The sequence below is a fragment of the Mirounga leonina genome, unplaced genomic scaffold (assembly GCF_011800145.1).
Source record: "Mirounga leonina isolate KUSES-001 unplaced genomic scaffold, KU_Mleo_1.0 Mir_129, whole genome shotgun sequence".
NCBI lineage: Eukaryota > Metazoa > Chordata > Mammalia > Carnivora > Phocidae > Mirounga > Mirounga leonina.
In genome coordinates, this window is record NW_023270323.1 from 36,259,333 (window position 1) to 36,273,838 (window position 14,506).

Here is a 14,506-nt window from a genome sequence, read left to right on the forward strand (position 1 = left end):
CCCAACAATGTATTCAAAAGGCAGGGACTGAGGGCGCATAAACTGCAGCTTTTACGTCAATTTCAGGAAGATTAAGGACATTTTCTTCCCCAAGTTTATAAAGAATGAGTTTTCCTACTTTTATGTGTGGTCACTCTGAAGAGGTGCCAAATCTGAAGTCTCAGCTGCTCAATGAGGAAATTATTTTTCTCTACTGAAACAAAAGACTAAGCTCTCCAAGCCTAGACCTGGTGGTGGTTCTAGAAGGAGCACCTGTGGAGGAAAAGGCTGGTTCCGAGGGGCAAGGCTTTTCCCCGGTGTCACCTCACCTGTAGGATACTTGGCATGCCGTTGCTCCCAGTCCTCACAAAGATACAGTATCCTCACTTTTAAAACCAAATCTACTACTGAAACCATGAAAACTCTCCTTGTTTTTTCCTTCATTGTAAAAAGAATTAACAACTTGAGGAAAACAAAAGAAAAATTTAACTCAAGGAAAAAACAACAACAACAACAACATAACACCACTAATTACAGAAAAATAATCACTGCCTACAAATAATCAACGTGCCAAAGTAGAGATGTCTGGTCCTATAACTACTGGTAAGAGCAGCAAAGAGCATTCCCGTGTCCCAAGGGTCCCTTCTTCTGGAGTAATTACTCCCCTGTGCATTGGCATAGCTTTGTTTTACCTGCTTCCCATATGTCACAGCTCACACCCACCCAGAGGGCTCCAGGTTGTCCTCCAGCCGATAAGAGCAAACATGATTTGCCTCACTAATGAAAAATTCGAAATCCTTACTCAAAGTTCTCCCACTCCTACTCTGAGATCAGCGAGACATACCCATCTCTCTGATTTTCAGAGTAGTGTTGTTGGGCACCTCTGGGCCCCATCAAACAGTCTAGCTCCTCCAAATCCAGACGGTGCACTGCATCCACATCTAGCACCTTCTATGATGTGAACTTCCTCCCAGCAGGCAGGAAGAATGTCTTGCACTCGCGCCGGAACACAGAAAACAAGTACCCAGTGGCACACGTACCAAGTACCCAAGACACACAGATAAGAACTAGCCCACAAGGTTGGAGGAGTGTTCTGCTCTAGCTTGAGCCTTAGGGGCAGCACTAGAACATGCAGAACATCAGGAAGCTCGGAGGAAATCTGAGAACACTCAGCAAAGCAGCTATAAACAAAGGCGGAGTCTTGGGGCAAATAGCTAAGAGCTTTCCAGTCTGTGGACATCACAGTGGAGTATAGAAAATAGCCAGAGGGCACCGTGCAAGGCAAGAACACTGAGAAAGAACAGGGGGATCTGTTTGTGGGCGGCTGATGAACGTCTGGGGTTGTCGGCCAAGGAGGCAACTGTAACCATGAGCTGTAAGACAAAGCGAGGCTGGGACCTAAAGGGCAAAAACCTCACCGGGTAAAACCGCCAGCCGCGGGCACAGCATGCCCTGTGCTCCATTCCTCGGCAGCCCCCCCGGCCCCTCCCGCAGGGGGCTCTTTTCTCACACATGGGGCTCTGGGACCCTGCTCCTGGCCCTCTTCAGACCAAGGCCAATGTGTCTTAACGGAGCCGAGCAAAGGGCAAGGGCCCCGTTTTAGTGGGATTTTCAGTAGGACCCACAGCTAAGGGCGCCGCCTGCCGGGAAGGGTAAGGAGTTAGGAGGCAGCAGAGGGGCAGGGGCGGGGCTGAGAACCAGCTGCTTTGTTTTAGGAAAATGACATAGAAGGAGAACTGCTAGGAGCCTGGGCAACCCGGAGCCTGACGAAGCTTCAGACACGGCCCATTGCCCGCCCCGCCAGTATGGCTAGAACAGGAGTAACTGCAGCCAGAGTGTCGCTACTCTCCGGTTTCCGTGCCCTTCACCGAGCCGACTCCCCACTGTCTCTCTCCCCAACACTTGCACCTCCCAGGGGTCCTCGGCCTCTCCCTGAAGAGGCTTGGTAGCGTCTGTCTTCAAGTCTGTCCTCCTGGCCTCTCCTCTCACTTCCCGCCTTCCTGTCTGCCTCCTCCTCTGAGTGTCTCTGGCTCGGAAGCTGTGTTGTAACCGAGTGCTCCTGCCCGGGGAGTTTTCTGCACACACCAGTGCCAGACCCCACGCCCAGACCAGTGAGAAGCTCTGGGAGCGCGCCCGGGCGTGGGTGCTGACTCTTCCCGGGAGCGGGGAGAGTGCAGTGTGCAGGCAGGATCGGCAAGCCCCGGGGAAGGTGCTGGAAGCCTTCCCAAGGCCAGGTCCTGGCGGCTGGAGCTCACCCCGTCGGCTCCGTGTCTGGCTGCTTTCTGCAGACGGCCCTCTGTGAGGTCCGCTGTGCAGATGGAACCCGTCTGCTCTTTTTGATAATTCCTAGTCTGAACGGGTGACTCTTGTGCTGGCCTGTCCGCCCCCCAGGCTGCTTCCAGAGCGGTCAGCCTGGCTGGGGGGGTTTGCTGGGACTTCTCCAGTGTCAGCCTCTTCTTGGGCAGAGCGGAGCTAACGGCATGGATCAAGAACATCTGTTTCTTTGGGACGGACCAGACCGTAGCCCTTGTTAGCGCAAGGCCTGTGGGCAAAGACAAAGCTTTGAGGGAGGGTGACCTCTAGGGTCCGAAAGACTTTTACCTCACACCTTGGCTCAGGAAACATTTCCTGATGCCTGACAGTGCCAGGCCCTGGGTGTGTATGGAGGGGAAAGGGAGTGGGCAGGGGCTCAAAGGTGAAGCATCCTGGGGGAGCTCACTGTCTAGGTTTCTAGAAATCCCAGAATCAGGTGGCAAAAAAGAACCCCCCCCCCGATGGAAACTTCCCACCCATTTCTGTGCTTATGAAATAGGAACAAGCAACCAACATTTTTCATATGTTGGATTTAAGGTGAGTCATAGTCTGGACAGGACAGGCCCGTGAAATGCAGAGAAAAAGTATTTCCAAGACCACATTAACAAGAGACACCCACATAACTAGGGAGTTGCCCTTTATCACGGTACTCCATATAAAGTCAGTCCTTCCATGTGCCCCAACCAAATAAAAATCTGGCCCGCTAATTTAACTTGTATGGACATCAGTCAGTCTGGTAGTATGATGGTAGTTCAGGTATTCCAACTTCTGTGTGAGCCCTGCTGAATCCATGAGCTCATCCCTTGGCATCGTTGCTGACCCAGCCCAGGTTAACTAACCTACCGCGTGGCTACCACAGTGATCGCCCCACCTTACACATATGAACCCGTCGTGCAGGGTCCCTCTGAGGTCACCCCATCCCATGTGTACCAGAATCACCTGTGGGTGGCAGTCCCCCTCCCTGGGGTCACACCCTTGGTCAGTACCCGACTCCTTCTTGTGCGAGACCCAAGTTAGGGGAAAGGAATAAGAAAAAATTGTCAAAATAAGAGATTTGTTTGTAAGCAGCAGATTGCAAGAAGGAACTTTCTGTTCATGTTCCATGGTCAGACTTACAGTGAAAATTGTGAGACCCTGCAAGATTTACAATCATCATAGAATGACTTGTGAATACTATGATATTTACTATAGTAAAAAAAAGGGGGGGGGGACTAATACACTCTAAGAAGATTTTCAGCATCAAAGATTAGAGCCATAATGGAGTGTCTCATTAAAGCCCAGAGGTAACTGTGAGTCAGGAAATGTCATTCCCAGGATCTGTGTACGCCGTCACCAGGGTTCCGTCATTGGGCGGTCTGCTCTCAGAGTGGCTCATGGCTAAACTATACCTTAGCTGTCTACTGCTCTGCCCTGGGTGAGGAGGGGATGGTCCCGTGGTCAGCAGCCAGCTAATTCTCGCAGAGAAGCTGCCCATGGGAGGGGGAGCCAAAGCTGTCTTCTTCTCTACGAAGGAACCTACTACCTAGCCTTCCCAGGGCTAAAATGTAAACTGGATGGTATTGACCTTGGCATTGCTGGTCCCCACAGTCTGTATCCTTTCTTCTCTTTCCATAGGGTTCAGACCTTAGTGCCCAGATGGTACCTCAACTTCAGCAAATTTGATCTCAAATCCGTCCTTTCCCCCTTCTCCAGGCCGGCGCCTTCCCCAGCCTGCTCCTGCTCATGTGTAGGAGCCTCCTCTTAGCCCCACAGCTTAGGGCTCAGCCCCCACTTGCCTGCACCCAGTCAGTTACTGCATGGATGGATTTAGTTCCTCCTGAATACCCTCTCCAGGCTGCCGCTCTCCTCTCTGTTCCCATAGCTGCAACCCTGACTTAGCCCCCTAACCCCCACCCTGTCCTAATCCTCCTGCAGAGGCCTTCAAAACCATGTCCTGAAATGCCCTTTGAATCCTGCCTCTCCGACATTCAGAGCCACACCAGCCCGTGAAGCCCCATGCCCTCCACCTTCCGCGGTGCCCTGCACCAGATTGCCGCCGCTGCCCTTCAGTGCAGCACGCTGTCCCGGAGCCACGCCGCTGTGCCCGCTCTCCTGCCTGCAAAAGCAGCTGTTTCCCTGCCTCCACACCTCTGCCTTGACAGAGCCCTACTTCTGAACTTCAGGGCCTACCCAGATGCCATTTCCTTCCCCTAGCCATCCCACGTCCAAGTGCTGTGTTGTCGTCATTCTGAATAAATGATTTTTATCAGCTCCAGTCATAAGGAATTTACGTTGAAACAGAAGTGAGAACTAATATTTACTGTTTACCCCGTGCCCCGGGTACTAGGCTCATTGCTGTATCTTGTTTGATCCTTCCAATAATCTAATGATTTTGATATTGTTATCCCATTTCAAGATGAACAAACTGGGAGAAGTTAAATAACTTGAGCAGTGTCACATGACTTGAAGTGCTCGAACAAAATCCCTGATTCCAAGGTCCATGCTCCAAACTCACTCTATAGTCTGTTACCTCCCCAGCATTTTGTTCTTAGTCTAAACTGTGCAGCATCCCCCATCCTATCGCAGTAGATTATATTTGGAGGAGAGGAAGCAATTCTTACACACTCTTGACCCCAGCAGTGTTTGACAGGGCCCCATCATTATAAACTATTGGGTCTTCGTTCACGCTAAAGTGTAAATGACTGACAGTAGCTACCATAACCAGATGAGTTTGCCTTAAACTAAAACCCTGAAATGAAACCTGGCCTATGCTGCTTGAGATTTAGTACTTTTTCTTCCTGCCCTTGCAGTCCTCCGCTGACACCCTTGACTGTGTGCTAGATTACCATATCCAGGTTCAGCTGCTTCATCACCCCACCTCTGGAAGTTCCCAAAATGACTTGCCTTGGCAGATGGCTCTGCTCTTTAATTAGCCATAGAGCTACTGCTTCCCCTTATTTAATATCAGGAAGTTTTCACGTGTTTCATTCCCTTCCCCCTCTTGGCCATAGTGCCTTCCTACTATTCTTTTCCTAGTTTGTACTTTTGTTTAGTGTTTTTCCCTTCAATGTGTTATCAGAACCTAATCTGGGGATTTTTGCCAAGGTGTCTGAACTCTTCATCTCCATATGTGGTATCATAGTTCTTTCTTAAACTCTCCTTTTTTGGTATGAATGCACATACTGTGTATGAACTATTCCAAGATTTGGCATCGTTAAGAGTCAAGATGAGCATGGTTTGCAAATCTACTGTAATGTAGCGACGTCTTTATACTTGGCTGTCTTAGCCATGTTGGTAAGTACTCAGAGCTATAATGTCCATCATATAACCCAACATGATGCAGAAACCCCCTTTTTTTTTTTCACGTGAGGATGATTGATGATCTTTTCCCCCCAGCAGACCTACCCTCCTTAGTGGGACTTCGTGACTAATATATACAAATTAATTTGCATCTCCTGATCATACACAAACAGGTCAGTGTGTGGGCAGTAGCCAAGAAACATTGCTGATGGAAGAGAAAGTCAAGTGGAGGATTACAGAAAATCATGATAAATAATCTGCCAGCTGGTAAAGAAGAAGTGGTTCTAGCATCACTTTGGTTAGGTGTCTCAGCAGCACGTACACTGGTGCATTTTCAAGACAGTGGCTATCTACTCAGTTCCATATGGCCAATCCCTTTATGTTCTGAATTTACTGCTGCCCTTTACCCACTGCATACAATCTGGGCTGCCCCTCCTTCCAGTGAACACAAAGAACATCTGATTCCAGAGTTTCTGGCTCCGTTCTGACTCCATCTGGGCACTGGCATCTTCAATTAGCCCTGCTGGGGTAAGCACAAGAGAACAATGATGCGTTAAGCTATGTGGCACTAACTGTGAACGCAACAGGATTTCAGAGAAGTAAGTGGGAATCTTAGCTACCATTAATGCCAAAGGAGGGTGACAATTCAGCCGTAGAGCTTCAAATAAAGGATAGGGCATAGATAATAGATGAGAGGAAGGACATCCCAAGTAGGCCAGCACATCGTCGTAAGTAAAGCTTCAACGTAGTAATGAGCATGTAACGGTGGGTGAGCATGGGAATGAGTTTGGGTAGAAGTAAGAAAAGCGGATTTGGAGGGTGAAAATGGAAGAGATGATGAGGGAAATGAAAGCAATGAAAAAAAATACGTGATTGAATGTAATAGCAATAAAATGGGACAAAAATTGACTATTGGGGAAAATTTGACTTTTGACTGTTTTCCAGTGGAATATATTCAGCTTCAGAACATGACCTCTCCTGACATCTTCTATGCAGCTCTTTCAGATTAAAAGATTGGCTCACTAGGTAACAGTTGAAACCTTTATAAGCTCTATTTTATTCATTCCTGGGAGAATGAACTGTCATGAGTCGCGTACATGTGCCGAGAATGGCTGGCAATCCCTGTGCCGACGGATGAAAGATGACTCCAGACTTTGCCGTGAAAGAGAGGAGAAGGCAAGGGGGGTCAACGCTCAGGGACAAAGACCCTTTGCTCTTCTTTGCTCCCGCTTTTATTGGGTCCTTCAGGATAATCACAAATCCTTATCACTGTGTCTCAAGCATGTGATGTGTGACAAGGGGTCTTACTGAAACTGGGAGGATCTGTTTACAGGAAAGATACGATATGCTCTATGAGTTCTGCTAAACATAGCCTAAGGGACAATGCATACATGTCCTAGATCACAGGGCGGCTGTTTGCGCTGAGAAAGCTTCGGGCAAGGCAACTCCGTGGGGCATTCCAATGGCAGAGTGGTCACGCGGGCCCTGGCATCACAAAGGCCCACGCCCTTCTCCAAAACCTTCCCTCACCCCCAGCGGTCCCCCGTGTTACATTTTAGCAAGCCAGGTATTATGGCTGATTTCATGTTCTGCATTAACCCCAACAGACATTGCATTTAGGTAGGTGGGGAGGTCACTGGGCTGATTTCGGGCCATGCGAGCTCCAGAGCAGGCAGAGGAACTGCAAAAGCTCATGGATGTTGAAGATGCCATATGGCTGTGCTCTAGGACACATTTCAGAAGTACGTTCACTTCTCAGGCCTGTCCTGGTTTCTTCTGTAACAGTGGGTAAGTGGCTTGTCCGGAGTCTCTTGGCTGTCAGCCCCAGACAAGGATCCAGAGCCAAGTGTTCTGTCTCCCAGAATGCTTTGTTTTTGGTTTTGTGTTTTTTTAATGGTGACATGGTGAGGACCTCTCAGATCAAGTCGGGGGAGTGTTTTATGCTCTGTAAGACACTAGGAAATTGTTCACATATTTCTTTTACATTATCTTCATGCTTTTTATAGGATAACAAAATTTAACTCTGTTCTACTGCAACTTCATGTAAATCGGTTTGAACAAAATGTGGGTCAAATTAAAAATTCCACTTCAGGATCTTCTCCTATGACATTTGTGTGTTTTGTGAGAACTGCCCTTCTCAGCCTCTTCAGAATCAAATTGAAATATTCCAGATTTAAATCCATCCATCCACAATTCTTTTCTACATTTTTCATGGTTTCTCAGAACATAGCTCTTTCTAGGTTATAATTGAATAATCCTAAAATAATCTGGTAATCTGTGGGTCATTCGTCTAGAACTTAATTTAAAAGAGCTCAGGAAAAGGATATATATCTAGGTGGAAATTCTGTGGGAGACTTCTAACTCCTCTGAGGTACTTTTAAGGTGACACTGACTCATTAAATTGAATTTTAGTTTTCTTCCAAACTTAGGACTTTCTTCTCCCTTGCTACAACTTCATTTAGGATCTGGCTATCTTCTGCTTCTCCTCCACTCCTCCCTCCCTTCTTCTTCTTCCTTCCCTTCAAAGAACCATTAAAGAGAAGAGGCCATGTAAAGTCACTAGGCAAGAGTTATTAAAAGGGGGGGGGGCAGCAAGAAAATGAACTTAGCTAAGATGAAGAGCGATTGGATGAGAACAGAGTTGTGAGAGGTAAGAAAGGAAAATGGAGTAGGCTGATTTGGGTCTAGTCATCTGAGAAAGATAAGTGTCTCTGAGGCAGGGAAGCACTGGGGTAGATGCCCCATGCCAGCCACGGGGCAGTGCTGTGGGCAACTTGGTTGGTGTGTGGAGTTGCCCAGGGTGGGGAAGGGGAGGAGACAGGTGTTGGGCAAGTCGGTTATTCTCTGGACAGATGTTTGAGCAGCCTGAAGCGCTTACTGGAACAAAGGCAAGGATAAATAACCAAACCTATCCTGGTGTCTGTCCCCATACATTTAAATATTCTTTTTTTTTTTTTTAAAGATTTTATTTATTTATTTGAGACAGAGAGAATGAGAGACAGAGAGCATGAGAGGGAGGAGGGTCAGAGGGAGAAGCAGACTCCCTGCCGAGCAGGGAGCCCGATGCGGGACTCGATCCCGGGACTCCAGGATCATGACCCGAGCCGAAGGCAGTCGCTTAACCAACTGAGCCACCCAGGCGCCCTACATTTAAATATTCTTCAACTTGTTTCAAATGGAATCCAAACACTGAGCATGATTTAGATGGTCACATTGGTACCCTTGGCCCGGCCTCGGGAACTGCTTTTGAGCTTTCTGACTGAAGGGAACCAAAACTTCCTTTACCCTTAAAAACAGAAATAAATTCTGGATCTGCTTAGGACTTCTTGGAAAAAAGGCAGAGTGGAAAGAGAAGCTATCTGGTCAGGACTCATCTTGCTGAGCTCGCTTCTGAGGTAGGACAGAACCTTCAGGAACTGAACTGCATGATGGACATGCAGTTCAAGATGATGGTTGGCGGTGAAACTGCTTATCAGTGGAATATGTGGGGTGATGGTGATTTAGATCAGGGGAGAGGGGTACATTGTTGTTGGATCTGCCATCACATTAGCCCAAAATATTTTCAGTATCCCTTCCTTCACTTCCATACAAAACCTGTCCACTTGGTGTCCCTGTGCGTCACCATAAAGTCCCTTTCTTACTCTTTCTCACGGTGGATCCTCACTCATCTTTCTATACTGCCACTGTGTTCTGCCTTCATCATGAGTTTGTCCGTTCCCTCTTCATCCTCTGAGGGAATTTCCAGACCAGTGAGTGGCAAAGAACCAGGCAGAGGTTAGTAAGTAGGTGACCCAGTGGGTGTCAGCACTGAAGAGCATAAACAGAAAGAATCTGAAACTGTGGATCCTTCCAACACAGGAAATCAGGTCGAAGCCAGCCCGCCTCCACCAACTCTGGGAAGTTGGTCGATCTCTTGACTATTAGTCTAATCATTCATTGATCTGACTTGGCTTTGCAAGAGACTGCATATCAAAACCTAAAGGGCATTCTGTAGGTCCGCACTTTCTAGTGTTGTAGATACTGTTTATTAAGTTTTCTTGAATCTGACATTTGTTTAAGGACATATGAAATATACAAGGGTTTTTGTAAATGTTGTGTAGCAAGTGGGTCCTAATGGCCCCTCTGCTCTTCCACCCCATCAACTCAACCGGATTCACTGAGTAATACAAAATTTATAGTATAGAATCTTGGGATAGGCTGTTAGCAGAATTGATGGGATCATTTATATTCTTAGAATGGTCTAAATATTGACTCAGCCCATTCACCTCAGGTTTAATATGTATTCCAAGGGTTGGGAGAGAGAAAGAGGAACCCACAGATTGATTTGTCCTAATCTTGAATCTCCTGGTGATGGCTCTCTTTCAAAGTATTTCTGGCTTGAGAGGTTTTGAAAGAATTCCTGCCCTTCCTGAAATGTAATGCTTCTTGGAATAAGGAGAGGGCTGGAAAGGATGGATGTAATGGATCTGCCCTCTATTCAGTGCTATACTTTTTTTTCTTTTTAATTTGTTTGTATTTGTTACAACCTTTTAAAGCAGAGTGTGACTTGAGCACTACATTTCCACTCACAGAACTTGCTGTGTTACTTCTTGAACAGCTTTACAACATGCCTAAATAGGCTTAGAATTTCGCTACTCTAAACTATGCTCTTCTTTGGAAAACAAGCCCTATACATAGTTACTCCCATCCAGTTGGTTCAGTTTAACTGCTAGTTTCTAGAGGCCTGGTACATGCAGTTGATAACTACAGGGGATAGAAGATTTAAAAAGCAGATCCTAGACAGTGCTATACTTTTAATACATTTCTAAATTATACCACAGACATTATTGGTGCAAGGACAGACACATAGACCAACGGAACAGAATGAAGAATCCAGAAGTAGATTCACTCATATATGTATGATCAATGGATTTACCCTTATGATTCAGCAAGAAAAGGATGGCCTTTTCAACAAATGATGCCAAAGCAGCTGATGTCCTTGGCGGGGGGGGGAATGGGATGAACTTTGGCCTCTACTTCATAGCATGCACAAAAATTAATTCAAGATGGCCCACAGACCTAATGGGAAAGGTAAAACCATAAAGTTTGTAGAAGAAAATAGGAGGTCTTTATGACCTTGGGCTAGGCAAAAATTTCGTTTAACAGGACACATAAAGCCCTAATCATAAAAGAAAAATGTGATAAATTGGACCATGTGCAAACTAAGAATATCTTAGTTTTTAAATTATGCCACGGGAAGAATTCATAGCATGTCTTCAAGGCCTGTAACAGAAAAGCAGCCTGGAAATCCTCCAGGTGCTCTCCAGAATGTGCCCCCTGACAAAGACCGAGGACTCCACTACCTGTTCTGACGATAGGGAGATGGATGCAAGTTAAAATAAGTAGTTGGTTGCAAGGCTCAGGCACTGAGACCTCACAGTAAAAAAAAAAAAAAAAAAAGTCTTACATTCCTTGTGTGTTTTTAATACATGAGAGGCAGCTTTGTTCCCGAGCCCCTCCACAACAGAACACTAGAGTATTCTTCTCGGAACAATCTCTTGAGACCCCCTGGGCTTTGAGGTCATCCTGACGAGTCTGTGTGTGGGGAGGAGGACAGAGCCACGCAGAGGCCCGCAAAGAGGTGAGCGAAAGGAGTTCAGATGCCAGCCAGATCCAGTTCTCCAGGAGCCCCACCCCTGGGTCCCAGGACCCTGGAGGAAGCCTGGGGTGCAGTCAGGCCAGGCTCAGCCCTTTGCGGGGTCCTGTGTTGGTTCAGTCAGACTAGGAAGCATGGGAGACAGAACCAGAAACACACACAAACACAGCATGACCACGCTCACCCCATCCACATTTGCAACTGAAAAGCCAAGAAAGACCCCTGACCAAGATAGACGCTTCCTCTTCGGACCTACCGGGTTAGAGGAAAGGAAGCGCAAAATATATTTAGAGCTTTCGGAACTTTGTTTTGCACATTCTTACAAAGGGGAAAAAATAAAAATACCCCAGGGGATTAGAAAAAAAAATCAGCATCTAATACTTTAGATGAGTGGGAAAAATCTTATATGCTGGAGTCATTTCCTTTCTGTTTCAAAAAATTATTAGTGTGCTGGAAATAGCCTGTTGCAAAAGGGGAGATTTTGTGTCCTTTGAATGCTGATTGTGCCAGAAAATTTTCCAGGCCTAAAGGGGAAGTCGTCCCTTTCCCAGGACACTGATGCAAGATGACCCCACAGTTAGACGTTTTATTTGGCTGGAAGACCCAAGGCAATGGAGAGCTGAAATTCAGAGGGAATGATTAACTCATTCATTCAAGAACTGGCAGGGGCCCCCCCAGCAGTAAGCAAGCACACCGCTCTGTCTGTTGGTTTCAAAAGTGCTCCATTTCAGAGCTGGACCCGCAGGTGGGGTTACTTGCATGAGCTCCAGGTAACGTGTAAAGGATCGAAGTCCTGAGAGTTTCCCGTGACATCGTATTTAGGCATTGGTTGGCTGATTAGAGCTGGTCAGCACTTCTTCCACAAAAGGCCCCATTGTAAATGTTTTAGGCCATACGGCCCTGGCCACAGTGGCCAGACTTGAGGCATGACTGTGTTCCAATAAAAATTTATGGACACTGAAATGTGACTTTCTTATAATGTTCGTGTCATAAAATATCCATTCTCCCCCTGCCCCTCGCCCCCAACCATTTAAAAACACAAAGACCTCTGAAGTGCCAGGCCAAAACAAATGGCAGGCCCAGTTTGGCACATGAGCCATAGTTTTGGCCAGCCTTTTAGTAGCAAAAAAATGTTGGTCCTGTGTAAGGACCTTCCTACCAGACGGGATAGGTAGGACAAAAAAGTCCTAGAGAGGTGTTCCAGAATTGGGGGGACGGGCAGGTATGGCCCTGGGCTCTCGCTGGGTGGTCTCCTACCCGCTGAGGCTAGAGAGGCAGTACCTAGACACGTTCCCCCACTTGCCAGTGGCCCCTGCCAGGGACCTAGACACTTAGAGCCTGGGAAAGAGCTGTGTCCTTGGACACCCTTGTCACACACAATAGACCTGTCACTGCTGCTGTTTAACCCACTGCCTCCCCAAACTGAGAAGAAAGCTCTTTCCCCCTTCCTCCGGGAGCCCCAGGCCACTTCTGTTCAAAGGTATCTCCTTGCAGTCTCCCAGGGCACACGGCACTCTGCGTTTCTGTCTGAGATGAAAGTCGTCATTCCTCCCTGATCACCTTGACTTGTCGATCTCAGATCCTAAGGCTTCTTAAAATAGGGACTGCCATCTTTTCTAAGTGCTCAGCACATTTTCAAATATCTTCTTAGATTTTTTTCTTTCATTACCTAAGGAGCAGTTGGTTATTACCCTCCCCACCAAAAAAATAGCAATTCTGGTAAACGGGCACCTGTGTGGCTCAGTCGGTTAAGTGTCCCACTCTTGATCTCAGCTCACGTCTTGATCTCAGGGTCAGGAGTTCGAGCCCTGCATTGGGCTCCACACGGGGTGTGAAGCCTACTTAAAAAAAAGGGTGGGGGGAGGAATTCTGGTAGCAAAAAGGAAAAACAAACATTTTGGAACTAAATTTCATTATATTAATTGGAACATCCCCAATAATGCAGAACAACTGGTAAATTTAAACATGATTTAAGGGAGCAGAAAATTTCGTAAACAATACATTTTTCTTCTACTGATTTTTGTTTGTTTAGATGTGTGCATTTCCAAAGCAGAGCTTAAAAATCATGCTGGTGGCAGGGGGATGCCAGGCTGGTCTTTGCAGTTTGCTTTATATAAGGCACAGGAGGGACGGCCTCATAAACAGAATCAAGTATTTACTTCCTAGTATGCTGACTAATGTTACAGACTGTTTAAAAAGATGCGTTTGGCTTTGCGTTCTCTCTTGAAGGTCCTTCCATTGTGACACCCCCCAAGGACATCCGGAATGTCACTGGCGCCCAGGTGTACTTGAGCTGTGAGGTCATCGGAATCCCAACCCCTGTCCTCATCTGGAACAAGGTCAGTGGCATGGATTTCAGGAAGATCCCCTAGACTGATGAGCTCCTCTCTCGCCATCCAGCGATGGCAATAATCTAAAACCTTTAGCCTCTTCTATTCCCTGCTGTTCCTCAAAGGTGAAGCCCTGTGGTGATCTTCCAGACACCTCCCCTGGATCTACTGAACAATTTTACTGACCTCCAGAACGGTCTCCGCTCTGCTTTCGTGGTCAGTGCCTGAGCATGGAGCCTTAGGAACTAGAAAACTGTAATGCTGAACACCCAAACCCACCCTGCGAGTGTGTGTGCGTGTGAGTGTGAGCATGTGTGTGCGGGAGTGTGTGTGTTCCTGTCGGAGACAGTAGAGCATAGTGGTAAGAATGTGGGTTCCCTAACCACCTCGCTAGAGTTCTAAGCCCAGGGCTTCTTACCCTGAGCACTGTTAGCACTTCGAACCAGGTAATGCTTTGTTGTGGGGCTGCCCTGTGCACTGTAAGAGGTTTAGCGGCGTTCCTGGCCTCAAGCGGCTCTATGCCGTGGGCCACCCCCAGTGGTGGCCAGTCCAAAAGGAGGCAAGACACTGCCAAATGTCTCCTGGGGGACAGGTCCGCCTAGAATGAGAACGGATGCTCTAAACCTCAGTTTCCTCCCCTGTATGATGAAGGTGGCATATAATTTCTGTAAAGATTACATAGAGCGATGCAGGTGAAGTCCCTTGGCTTGTGCTCAGATACATAGTTAATGCTCCCTTGGTGTTAGCTGCTGGTCCTGGAAATGTTTCCCTTCATGTGCCATTATCTTGTGGAACTGTCTTCACATTTGAAGGATGACCTAGTCCCAGCATGTCTGTCTATGGAAGGGAATAGAAAACATTCATTTGCCAGATCCAATGATACCTCACAGTCATTTTCCATGCTTTCCCTTTTTGCACATTTCGACTCGGTCAAGCCTCACAACAACGCTATGGAGTAAATTTCATCAAA

The 14,506-nt window shown here is 47.1% G+C and overlaps 1 protein-coding gene across 1 annotated transcript in view; it reads left to right on the forward strand.

Annotated features, from left to right (window-relative positions):
- The window catches only part of IGFBP7 (insulin like growth factor binding protein 7), a 71,625-nt gene that overhangs the window by 48,981 nt on the left and 8,138 nt on the right, over nt 1-14,506 (forward strand). Inside the window, exon 2 of the mRNA XM_035004907.1 lies at nt 13,436-13,545. Within this exon, the coding sequence (XP_034860798.1) occupies nt 13,436-13,545 (110 nt within the window). The remainder of the gene's footprint in view (nt 1-13,435; nt 13,546-14,506) is intronic.